At 47.4% G+C, this 12829-nt stretch overlaps 1 protein-coding gene across 1 annotated transcript; it reads left to right on the top strand.

Moving 5' to 3' along the window:
* The first annotated feature begins 809 nt into the window (after nt 1–809).
* Nucleotides 810–11931, top strand: LOC118576721 (sialic acid-binding Ig-like lectin 10). The gene is given in 12 exon segments (XM_036176931.1): nt 810–881; nt 979–1356; nt 1491–1769; nt 2586–2633; nt 2996–3253; nt 3478–3525; nt 3622–3704; nt 3706–3880; nt 3954–4238; nt 4508–4595; nt 4692–4803; nt 11497–11931. Coding segments are annotated over 12 exon segments (2061 nt in total). The 5' UTR covers nt 810–841; the 3' UTR covers nt 11764–11931.
* Nucleotides 11932–12829: the final 898 nt, after the last annotated feature.

Genomic DNA, 12829 nt, shown 5'->3' with positions numbered 1-12829 from the left:
GATTCCTAGTACCAGTGATCAGCCCCATATATGGAAAATCATATCAATGCATGAATTGCAAGTGAGACCTTCTGTTCTCTGACTAAAGAGGAAGGGAAAATGGGAAATCGTATTGAAGCCAGTGGGTGCCACTAGAGTTCCAAGTATCAGTGGCTCAGCAGGGATGATGAAGAGGCAAGACTAAGACCAGTCTATATTTACCTAATTCAGGGAGAGGCAAAGAAAAAGATTGTGGTGAGAAATATCCAATTACATTTGAAGATCAGACAAATCAAAGACTTTTTTAGTGTAAGTAGGTCCCATTAGATGTTTGAGACATTTTCATGCCATGAAACAGAGTGATTTTCCTTTTAAAAAAATTGTACATCAGTTTAGCCAGGCATTCTGAGTTTTATGTGTGACACCAGCTCCTTCCAGAAGGTCTCACTCCTTTGCACCCACCAGGACCCCCTTCGAGAGGCACCCAAAAAAACTTTTACTTCTGCTTTCTTACTGACCTAGCACCTAAAGGGGAAGTCCCCAACCTAAATCCCCCCACAGCCAGGTCCCCAGGCTAGACACAGCCCTGTCCTTTCCCTCTCAGGCACCAGGGACAATTGGGAAGGACCGGTTCCAAATGTCCAAGCTCCAAATGCCCCACAAACACGGAGTGGGCAAGAGGATATGGGGGAGTGGATGAGAAAGGGAGAGACTAATGGGTTCAGAACTTGCCATCAGCAGCTCGTCTCGCACCACTTCCCAGGGCTCAGCTTCCGCCTACATTTCCCTCCTCTCTACCCCAGTCGTCACAGCTGGGGAAGGAGGCCAACGTGTGCAAGTCTGAGATCCCCCTAAGACCGCAATGTCACTGCTGCTGTTTCTGTTGTCCTTGCTTTTGGGAGGTGAGTGGGGCCTGAGGCCAAAGTGACCCAAGTTGAGGCTGGGGTTGGTGCTGGTGCGGGAGGGTGGGGCTACAGGACAAGCCTCTGTCTCCCTCAGGATCTCAAGGTCAAGACAGACTATACATTCTACAGGTGAACAGATTTGTGAAGGTGCAGGAGGGTCTGTGTGTTGTCGTGCCCTGCTCTTTCTCCTCCCCAGAGAGCCGCTGGTTGGGCTCTGCCCCAGCTTATGGCTACTGGTTCAAAAGAACCAGAAAACTAACACTTAAATTTCCAGTGGCCACAAATAACAAAGATACAGAGATAGAACCAGAATCCCAGGGGCGATTCCAGCTCTTGGGGGATCTCCCAAACAAGAACTGTTCCTTGGTGATCAAAGATGTGCAGTGGAGAGACTCGGGAAGCTATTTCTTCCGGGTGGAGAAAGGATCTGAGAAATTCAGTTTTCCCCATGGCTTCAACCTGCAAGTGGGAGGTAAGAGTTGTGGACATGGCAGCGACGCCCTGTCTCTCTCGGGGGAGGGACAGTGGGAGATAAACTGTAACCCAAAGAAGACAGCTGCTAGGAAGGGGTAGCTGGAGCCACGGGACTGGCATCCTCTCCCTTAGGCCTGACTCACAAGCCAGATGTCTTCATTCCTGAGATCCTGGAACCTGGGCAGCCAGTGACAATTGTCTGCTTGTTTCCCTGGACCTTCGAGCAATGCCCAGCTCCTTCTTTCTCCTGGATGGGGGCTGCCCTCTCCTCCCAAGAAACCAGACCACACACCTCCTATTACTCAGTACTCAGCTTTACCCCAGGACTTGAGCACCATGATACCGAACTCACATGTCAAGTGGACTTCTCTAGAAAGAGCATACAGAGGACTGTCCAACTAAGAATGGCCTGTGAGTCTGATTTGATGCTTCGGGCTATTCAGAGTTCTGGTGGTGGGAGGTAGAGAATTCCCCCAACTCCATACTTAGGAAACTTCCTGGAGGTACCGGGGATGTAACTCAGTTGGTAGGGTGCTTGCCTAGCATGCACAAGCATGTACAAGTCTCTGTTCCATCCCCAGCACCACATAAATGAGAGGTGGTGGTGCACATCTGCATTCCAGCACTATAAAGCCAGGAGTTTCAGGTCATCACCCTTGGCTGCATACCGCATACACATACTAGAATACTGAGATCTTATCTCAAAGGAGAAAGAGGGTTGCTGGGGAGATGGCTCAGCTGATAAAGAGTTTGACACACAGGTGTGTGGAATGGATTTTGAACCCTCAGAACACGCATAAAAGCTGGTCAGGTATGGTGACCCACTCTGGTAACTTCATTGCTTTGAGACAGAGAGACAAGTGAGCCTCGAGGCAAGTTGGCTAGCTCGATTGGCTACCCAATCAATGAAAGACATTTCTCAGTAAACAATATAAACAGCGATGATTCAGAAAGGCACCCTACATCAATACCTAGCTTCCACATATATGTATGTGCACACATGTGTACCTATACACATATGCATATTCACCAAATACACACACATTTAAAAAAAAAAAAAATGGAGGAAGGCACACCATCCTGGGTGTGCCTGTGCCCTGCGATGGTTGCTTCATTTCTGGTTGGCCACTTGCCTTCCCTGGGATGGTGGTGCTTTTCTTTCCCTGAGGACTTCTCATGGGGAATAAAGCATTCCCCCTCTGAAGCTGGCTCACAATCTTCTCCCAGATGCCCCCAGAGATCTTATTATCAGCATTTTCCATGACAATGTGTCAGGTATGAGGGTCTCCTGGGGTGGTGTAAGGCTAGTCCCGTCCCCTTTGAAAAGTCTGGAGGGGGGGAGGGGGCAGGCCTGAACTCTTTCTGCTGCCTCCCTCTACCCTCTGTCCTGCTCCCTCATCCTTTCCTTACCGCTTTCTCTCTGCCCCTCTTTATCTCTGTCTCTGTGTCTATCTCTATCAATTTGTCTTTGTGTCTATATCTCTTCCCATATCTGTATCCATCTCTGTCTGTATCCATCCTTCCTCTGTCTCTACATCTCTGCATCTGTTTACTTCTGTCTGTTTCTCTCTTCATCCTTCTCTATCTCTCTATTACTGCCCCTCTCTCCTCCTCTCAGTGTGTCTCTTTGGTCTCAGAATTGCATGGGAACACCCCACATCTGGAAGTCCAGCAAGGCCAGTCTCTGCGCCTCCTCTGTGCTGCTGACAGCCAGCCCCCTGCCACACTGAGCTGGGGCCTGGAGGACCGAGTCCTCTCTTGGTCCAGCCCTGTGAGCTCCAGAACCCTGGCACTGGAGCTACTCCAGGTGAAAGCTGGGGACTCTGGACACTACACCTGCCAAGCAGAGAACAGGCTGGGTTCCCAGCGACATACCCTGGAACTCTCTGTGCTGTGTGAGTGTGATCCACTAAAGGTTCTGAGGAGGGGAAGGAAGTGACAAGGTGGTGGGGGGCGGGGCAATCAGGTTTACAACAGTCAGACCCAGACCACCAGGCAGCTTGTGTTGGGGACCCAGTGAGTGACTCACCCACCCACAGCTTCCATCTCTGGGAGGGAGGCTCTGCCCAGGGAGAAGGCTGTAGGCCAGCCTGGAGCCAGTTCCCTGTCTTCATTGCAGATCCCCCAGAGGACCTGAGAGTGACTGTTTCCCAGGCAAACAGGACAGGTAGAAAGGATGGACAGAGGAAGCTGGACGTCTCAGGGGTGGGAGTGGATGGGAGTCATCCCAGTTGATGGTGACTCTGCCTCCTGTCCTCCCCAGTGTTGGAAATCCACAGGAATGGCACCTCCCTTCCGGTCCTGGAGGGCCAAAGCCTGTGTCTAGTCTGTATCACTCACAGCAACCCCCCCAGCCAGTCTGAGCTGGACCACGGTGGCCCAGACTCTGATCCCAACCCAGTCTTCAGAGCCGGGGGTGCTGGAGCTGCCTCTGGTCCAGAGGGAACATGAAGGAGAATTCAGCTGTGCTGCGCAGAACCCACTGGGTACTCAGCACATCTCACTGAGCCTCTCTGTGCACTGTGAGTGGGGGAAGGAACACCTGGGACCTGTGATGAGGGGCCACCTGCCTACCCATCTTCTCTTTCCCCACAGACCCCCCACAGATGCCCAGATTCTCCTGCTCCTGGGAAGCTGAAGGTCTGCACTGCAGCTGCGCCTCCAGAGCCTGGCCTGCCCCATCACTGCGCTGGCGGCTGGGGGAGGGGCTGCTGGAGGGGAACAGCAGCAATATCTCCTTCACGGTCACCTCCAGCTCACTTGGACCCTGGGTCAACAGTTCCCTGAGCCTCCATGGGGAGCTCAGGCCCAGCCTCCGGCTCAGCTGTGAGGTCTGGAACACTCATGGGGCCCAGAGCACCTCTGTCCTGCTACTGCCTAGTAAGGGCCCTTTGGGACTAAGCTTATCTATGAAGGGGCTGAATGGGATAGGCTTTATGGTTGGAGCAAAGTCTGGGAGGATATGGATCTATGACCTAGGTGTGTGTGCAGAGAAACAGAAAGGAAGGCATGTACCCAGCCCAGGATGCAGTCATGTTTTCCAGAAGGAACTAGGGAAGAAGCTTGGCCATGATGTGCAGCAGGAACTGGAGGAGTCCAGGATGCTATGTGTGTGACTGCATACAGGGGATGCATTCCTTCTCTTGCAGATAAGGACAGTTCCACAGCATTCTCCAAGGGAGCAGTTTTGGGTTTTGGGATTGCAGGCCTCCTTGCCCTCTGCCTCATCATGATCACGTGAGTTAGAAGGAGCAGTTGGGGGCCCTGGGATCTAGGCTTCCTCAGAGAGGGCAGACAGTACAGTATACAGCAATGTAGAGGCCATTTCTTCAGCGTGAAGACCCTCCAGAAGAAAGGAACCCAAGAGGAAACCTCAAGATCCAAGATCTCACGGGGCAGCACAATCCTGGATTACATCAATGTGGTCCCCAAGACCAGGTCCCTGGTGAGTTGCCAGCTGTGCTTTCTGAGTCAGCATCCCCTGCTACTTCTGCACACATCCCTTCCATAACCCTCCTACACCTTTGCCTTAGAGGCATGAAGCATTCAAGATTAGATGCAAATCCTGGCTCCCTCTGAGCCTTCACATCTTTGTCTGTTTCCAAGTCTGAGGAACAGAACATGGACTCTCTCCAGAGTTGGCTTACATTTCTTCCATTACTGTCACCACCAAGGGATAACTAACTATGTGTAACCACATAATTTATAGTTGCTATGCTGGGGATAGAACCCAGAGACATGTGCCTGCCTGGCACACTCACCCCTCACTGGGGGATTCCTAGGTCACACTTCCAGCACCTCTTTGGTGGATGCTAGACAAATGATGTATCACTGAACTACATTCTCAGCCCCACCTAATAATTATTAATGTCCTTGTGGTATGGTACATCCTACTGATTAAATACAGGACCTGAAGTAGGCTAACTGAGCTCCTGTTCCCTGCCTCCTCTTTTTTAAATCATCATCTTCATCAGTTACTAAATTCTTCTGTGCCCCTATTGAGTTCTCAGAAACATTAGGTACAACTGTGAGGTCACATCTACCTGGTGATGACTCAAACAAACACCCATGTCCCTCGGTGTCTTCCCTACACTTCAGACCCTTATCCAACCCTGCAGGCAGCATCTACACCCAGACATCAATGGGATTTCTTACCTGAGTCTGTACAAAGTCAACTTCTGACCAGCCTTGCCCTTTCTGCTCTGCTTTCCCCCCCTCTCTCTCTCTCTCAGCAAATATTAACAGCTTTCCCCGAGTAATCTAAAGCCTTTGCATGATCTTTTGCTCCTGATCCTCTTCAAAATATACCCAAACCACCTCAGCATAATCTTCTCTCAACCCCACAGTCCATGTGCCATTTCTCATCTGGACATCACTGCTATTTTCTTCATGACCTCCTCTGATTCTGTTCTTGCCCTTTACACTCTATTTTTCTGAGTGTGACATCCTGTAGAAACCACACAGGCATACCTTTCCTCTGAATGCTACTCAGCCAGAAAAAGGAACAAACTCTTGATGAATAAGACAAATTACAGGAATGGAAAGTCTCTGAATGGTATATACTACATGATTCCACTTATATCTCACTGACAAAGTAACAAAATTACAGAGACAAAAGACTGAACATGTGGCTCAGTTGGGAGAGTGCTTTCCTAGTATGCACAAATCCCCAGGCCAGCATGGATGTGAGCATAGTGGTGCATGACAAGCTCTCAGGAAGTGGAGGTAAGAAGATGAGAAGTGCCAGGTCATCTTTGGCTATATATAAAATTCAGAGCCAACCTGGGCTGTGTGAGACAGGTGAGTAATAATAATTGAGTAAATGCTTGTGATTAAGGGAGTGATGAGTGAGACTCTGAAGGACAGCAAGGGGGTTGTTCCACAATGATCCAGGGTCCTGAATCTTGACTGTAGTGGTCACATGTGTTTACCTGCACTAGTATGATAAAACAGTAACAAAGGGACATAGTCTGGGCCTGCACTTATTCACGTAGGGAGCAACCTTGAGGCCAGGCAGATTTTCCCACATGCTCACCTCAGGAGTATACCCTTGAGCACACTCAGTTAAGGAACACACTCCAGAGAATGAATGCCCATCTCAGAAGCACAACCCTGAGCATGCCTAGCCAACTAAGGCAACCCTCCTGAGCGTGTTTAGTTAAGGAACACACCAGTGCTCAGTTTAAGGTCATAGTTCAAGAAGGAAACACAGCAGAAATGCCTCCGGGCATGCTCAGACTGGCCTATAAAAATGGATAGGAATACTTTGAAGGTGAGTTAATATAGGAGTCTCCCCCAGAAGGCAGGTAACAAAGTATGTTATATGGATATCAGCATCCTTCTGTTAATATTATATCACAATTAAGGTGTGACCACTGGAAAGCTGGAGTAAGGGTGCAGGGACCTCTCTGTACTACTCCTGTGACTTTATTTTTTAGAAAGGCTCTCATGTACCCAAGTTGGCCTCAAATTCCCTGCATAGCCAAGGATTTCCCTGAATAGCCAAGGACAACCTTGAACTTCTGACCCTCCTGCCTCCACTCTCAGAGTGCTGATGTGTGCCACCATGCTTGATTTACGTGGTGCTGGGGATGGAGACCAGGGCTTTGTGCATAATAGGCAAACAATACTCTGAGCTACAGCATTAGTCTTACTTTTGACACTTTTGTAACTCTATGATCATTCTAAAATGTAAAATTGAAGAAAATCAAAAATCAAAACTCTTCAATTTCCTATTAAATCCTCCATCAATCACTTCTCCTGATTTCCAAAACCATCTCCAGGGACTTTGTTGTAGACAGCTTCCATTTGTCTTACAAGACTGACTGTGTAGTCACATAAACCATCTTGTTCTTTTAATTTTTCAAATTTTCAAATTTATTTAGTATTATTACTAGGGAGTGTGCATGCATAGCACATATGGAGGTGGGAGGCTAACTTTCAGGAGTCAGTTCTGCAAGTGTCACAGCTCTAGAGAGAAAGGTATCCTGACTTTTCAGGAAGCCAGGCTATACCTACGGCCACAATAAGACAGCTCTGGAGGGGAGGAAAGGTATCCTGACTTGTCCAGAAGTCAGACAATACCTGAAGCTGGGATGTGGTGGGGGACGGTCTCCCACAGGATATAGCAATCCTGCTCTTCTCCTAGAGAAAGCTGTTACACCTGAGCTATGCTCCACCCTCAACCCCCCTTTAAGGGAGCTTCCCAGCAAAGCTCCACTTCTCTCTGGCCGAAGATGTTGCTTTTTCTGCTTTACTCTGCTAAAGGGGAAACCCCTGCAGAAATGTAGCAATCTCTTCCTGCTCCAGCAAAAAGTTGTTACTTTTTTCTGCTCTTAAGGGATCGTCTCAGCAAGGATTTCTCTGCTCAGTCCCCCTAAGGGATGTCTCAACAAGGTTCTTCTATTCTGCACTGGTGAATGAAGATCTTCACCCAAGACTCTTCCGAGAATGAGATTTATTTGGGAAGGAGAAGTGTCCAGGAGAGTGGCTGACTCTGCCAGGGTGGGAAAGCACAGCCCACAACTGAACAGGCAGAGGGGTTTATATAGGGCTTCTTAGGGATGGAGTTTCTCCAGAGAGAAGATTTTCTGCTCAGGGATTGGTTAGTTTCCCTGCTCAGGGATTGGTTAGTTTTATTGGTCAGGGGCAGAGATGGCTCTGATTTCAGGGCCAAATTGTGTTTCTTTCACTGGTCCTTTTTAGCCTTTTGGCTCTAATTTTAGGGCCAGGGCGTATTTCTTTCACTGGCTCTGGTTCTGGGGACAAAGTGTGTTTCTTTGGCTCTGGTTTCAGGGTCAAGGCATGTTTATTAAGTTCTGGGTTCAGGGCTAAAGTGTTTCTTTCACTGGCTCTGGTTTCAGGGCCAGGGTGAGTGTAGCTAAAGTTTTCTCTGGTCCTGCCCAGCTCCACAGACCCTGCAGCTGCTTATAAAATAATCACTCAGAAGCTTATATTAATTAAAATTGTTCAGCCATTAGCTCAGGCTTGTTATTGACTAGCTTTTACAGGTCTTTGATGTAGTTGAAGACTAGATAGTTGTAATTATGGTCTTCCTTGATTTTAATAGGCGATAAGGTAGATATGGAACCTTGGACTCACAAATATAGGATAGATAGGATATCTTCTTTGATTTTTACCAAATACAAATAGACTAAATATTATAACTATAATTCTCACAGAGGAAGCAAGATGTGAAGACAGAACTGAGAAAAGGGACCAAGCCACGAGGCTAAACATAAATAAGAATTATGGGTTAATTTAAGTGTAAGAGCTAGTCAACAGTTAGCCTGAGCTAATGGCTGAGCAGTTATAATTAATATAAGCCTCTGTGTGCTTGCTTGGGTCCAAGCAGCCGCAGGGCCACGGGAGCCAGGCAGGACCAGAAAACTTCAGCTACAGGTGAGTTTCTTTCACTGGCTCTGGTTTTAGGGCCCGGGTGGGTTTCTTTCACTGGCTCTAGTTTTAGGGCCCGGGTGGGTTTCTTTTCCCTACATTCCCCCTTTTTGTTTATTAGTAAACAACCAGGGGTTGGAAAGGGGGCAAAGTTGGCATTGAGGTTCTTGGGACAATCTTGATCTTTATCCTCAGGATGTAACCATGTGCTGCAGGTCTCTGGCTCCTTAGCTAGGGGCTGGTAATCCTGTAATAGTAACTGGTTAAAAGTCTGGTTAGAAATCCTTTGGATCTGTTGTTGAAGGAATCCAGACAAGAGGTTTATGAGGCAGGGTGCAACAAGCAGGATTAGGAAAAAGAGGAGAGGAGGGTGGAGAAGAGTAGCATCCAGTTCCATATCTGACTATCAGTGATCCACTGGCTAGAATTGTCAAGCTGTTTCTGTTCTTGAAGATCCATTTGGAGTCGTTGGTGTTAGCTTTCACTACACCTGATTGGTTGACATGGAAACAACATTCTTCCCCAAGAAAGAGAAAAAGACCACCTCTCTCTGCTGTTAGTAAATGTAATCCTCTCCGATTTTATAGTACTATGGTGGCTAGCGAGTCTATTTGTCCCCGAAGGGTAAGGACAATCTGAGATACCCATTGGAAATCCTGGATGAATTACAAGGAAAGTCAATAGCAAATAGCTAGGGAAGTAGTCAGTCCTGCTGTTCCAGTGGTTACACCTGCAGCTATGCCCAGGGCTGATAGAAAAAGGTATTACTTGGGTTGCTCATTTGTCATGCCTGGCTGCTTTGAACTTGGCGATCAGAATTGGCAAGTGTTCTTCACCAGCTGCCACCTCTAATTTAGGGGAAAAGAAACAATGGGGCACAAGTCCCAGACCACCTAGAAGGTAAGCAGTGATAAATTTGAGTACCACAGAGAATAGAGGCATTGTGAATGTTTGAACATAGGGGCTGGGTGATAGTACCAAGGGTAATGGTATTACTTCAGTCTGCAGAATTCAGGGTGCCCACAAAGTGTGTCCCTGAGGAGTTAAAGCAGTCTGTGACACCAGAGAGAGGAATGTGAGCAACATAAGGGGTGGTAGTGATACTTGGCTTGGAGCAATTAACAAGTGGTACAGTGAGAGAATCTAAGAGGACAATGGGTGAGGCTACCAATGGTGGTGAGAGTTTGACCCTGGAGGGACACACAACCAGCATCTCCAAAGAGGTTAGGCTGAGCATTACTCAATAGCTGACATGCAGTAGTTAGGGTCTGAAACAAGAGATGGTGTGACAGGAAGGTGGGGTCAATATCATTTTTAAAAAGGTGATATTAAGGATATAAGACCCTATGACAAGCTTTGGACCACTTCTTTCACTGTGTCTATACCTAAGGGTCAAGAGAGTGGGATGGGCACCCTCTGTATTTTGAGTGTGTCTGGTGGGCGCCTGTGATAAATGCTACAGTAAAGCTTCCCATCTGAGGTGCCATGGGTTCTTAATTAGGATGTAAAAGATTCCCCATTCCTCATAAAAGGCAGAGTGTTTTCCTGAATATGCATTATGTTTCCAGCAGTCTCCAGATGCCACCGCAGGAATGTTCTGGTTGAACTGCTAGGCCTATGTCTCCTGGACCTCAAATCTCCATACATAGAGTTGGCTAGCAACAGGAGTGAGTGAGGAGATGGTGTAGGGCCAGGTGGATTTCTTTCCCCGGTTCTGGTTTCAGGGCCAGGGTGGGCTTCTTTTACTAGCTCTGGTGGGTTTCTTTAGGCTGTGCCGTTTCCCCATAAGTTCTGTCTTTCAATTTTAGGTCTCAGGAATGGAACTCAGTCTCCAAGCTTGCATTACAAGCATCTTTACCCACCAAGCCATCTTTTTGGCCCCCATCTTGTTCTTTCTTAAGCACACGCCCAAACCCTGTTAGAATACTTGAATTTGTTGTTTCCTTCCTTCAGAGAGTTTTTCAGAAACTGTATGGTTCCTGGCTTCATTTAATACTCTTTGCTTGATAATCACCACATCAAAGATGCTCAGAATGTCCTGTTCACTTATTATTTGCCATTTATATGTAATAATTATGCCTGTTTATACATACCATGTGCCACTATACTCATACAGTGCAGTGATGAAATTGGGATAATAACAAATGCCCCTTACCTCCAAATTATTTCTTTGTGGTAAGACAATTTTATCTGTAGCTATGACTCTTAATTTTGTTTAATTTTTTTTTTTTTTGAAACAGGGTTTCTCTATGTAGTTCTAGCTGGCCTGGAACTCACTCTGTAGCCCAGGCTGGCCTCAAACTCATAAAGTTCCACCTGCTTCTGCCTCCTGAGTGCTGGAATTAAAGACATGTGCTACCACACTCAGCTTATGCTTTATTTTTACTCTTAATTGTGTGGTTTGGTGTGTGTGTGTGTGTGTGTGTGTGTGTGTGTGTGTGTGTGTGTAGCTCTTGCAGCAGCCAGAAGAGGGCTCAGAGTCCCTGAAGTTACAGGATCTGCCAGGAGATGGTGCTGATAAGTGAACCCAGGTCCTCTGGAAGTGCAGCAAGCACCCTTAACTGCTAAGCCATCTCTCCAGCCCCGACCCCTGCTTTCCCTTCTTCACAGCACTTGCTACTTGACATTATTATACTTTTGCTCATGTGCTGGTTGTTTCTTGCCCTGTGTTACTCCAAAACTAGAGCTAGGTACACAACTGCTTGCTGAGTGAGTGAGCATAGGATGTTTGCTATCCCCTCAGGTTCGGAATCGGAAGGCCAAACCAGACACCCCTTCCAGGATCCCATCCCCAGACATTCACTCCCCTGAATCAAAGAAGAAACAGAAGGAGCAACATTTCACTTCTCCTGGTTGCCCAGCCCCCAAATCATCCTCTCAGGCCCCTGTCTCTGAGAATAACCCAGAAGAACTCCATTATGCAGCTCTCAACTTCTCCCGCCTCAGACTATGGGAGACCCAGAATCCTCAAGACACTTACACTGATTATGCTGAAGTCAGATTCCACTGAGAGTATCCTGGGTTTCAGGACTGAGCCCCACGCCCAAATAATACAAATTCTCAGGGGGTAAATGTGATTGCCACCAAGCCTGGATCCACATGGTGGAAGGAACCTCCCACAAGCTGGCCTTCAACCCCCGCATGCCTCCCAGATGTGCATTGTGGCTCACGCCTGTGCATGCACACATGTGTAAGTTAAATAAATAAATATAATAGAACAATTTATTTTAAAGATGAATGCTCCTGTTTGAGTATGCTCTGTGTGTGTCACTCAAAGGCTTATGTGCTAGAAGGGTAGCCCACTTTGTGAAGGTGGTAAGATGATGTGATCTTTCAGGAGTGGGACATGGTAGAAGGTGGTAGGTCATGAGGCATTGAACAGCCCTTGGAAGGTGTCAATGCTGTTATCACAGAGTGGACCAGTCCTCAAGAGAAGGGGTTACAAGTTTGCCTGCCTCAGCTCTCTCAATTCCTATCTCAATGGCTTATCCATGTCTCATACACTCCTACCAAGATGCCATCTGTCGTATTGTGGTGGAGGCACAAGACCTTCATCAAAGACTGATGGAGGATTTGAAAGTCCCACTTGACAGTTGCCTTAGGTGAGAAAAAGTCCACACAATATGTCTTGCTAAGGGGGAAGAAGCAGGAATAAAGTACACTGACCTACTTAGATCTTTTTCCCTTATCTTAGTATCTTAGTTAGGGTTTCTATTACTGCAACGAAACACCAGGACCAAAAAGAAAGTTGGAGAGGAAAGGGTTTATTTGGCTTACACTTCCATATCACTGTTCATAATTGAAGGAAGTCAGGACAGGAACTCAAACAGTGTAGTCAGACTTTCCTTTGGGCCACCAGCTTACAAATAATGACATGGAAACTTATTATTAATTATGAAAGCTTGCTGGGCGGTGGTGGCGCACGCCTGTAATCCCAGCACTCGGGAAGCAGAGGCAGGTAGATCTCTATGAGTTCAAGGCCAGCCTGGTCCACAGAGCTAGTCCAGGACAGGCTCCATAACTACAGAGAAACACTGTCTCAAAAAAAAAAAAGTGAAAGCTTGGCCTTAGCTTAG

The sequence above is a fragment of the Onychomys torridus genome, chromosome 1, assembly GCF_903995425.1.
Source record: "Onychomys torridus chromosome 1, mOncTor1.1, whole genome shotgun sequence".
Lineage (NCBI taxonomy): Eukaryota > Metazoa > Chordata > Mammalia > Rodentia > Cricetidae > Onychomys > Onychomys torridus.
The sequence above is the reverse complement of the archived record's forward strand: the minus strand, read 5'-3'. Positions and strand labels throughout refer to the sequence as shown.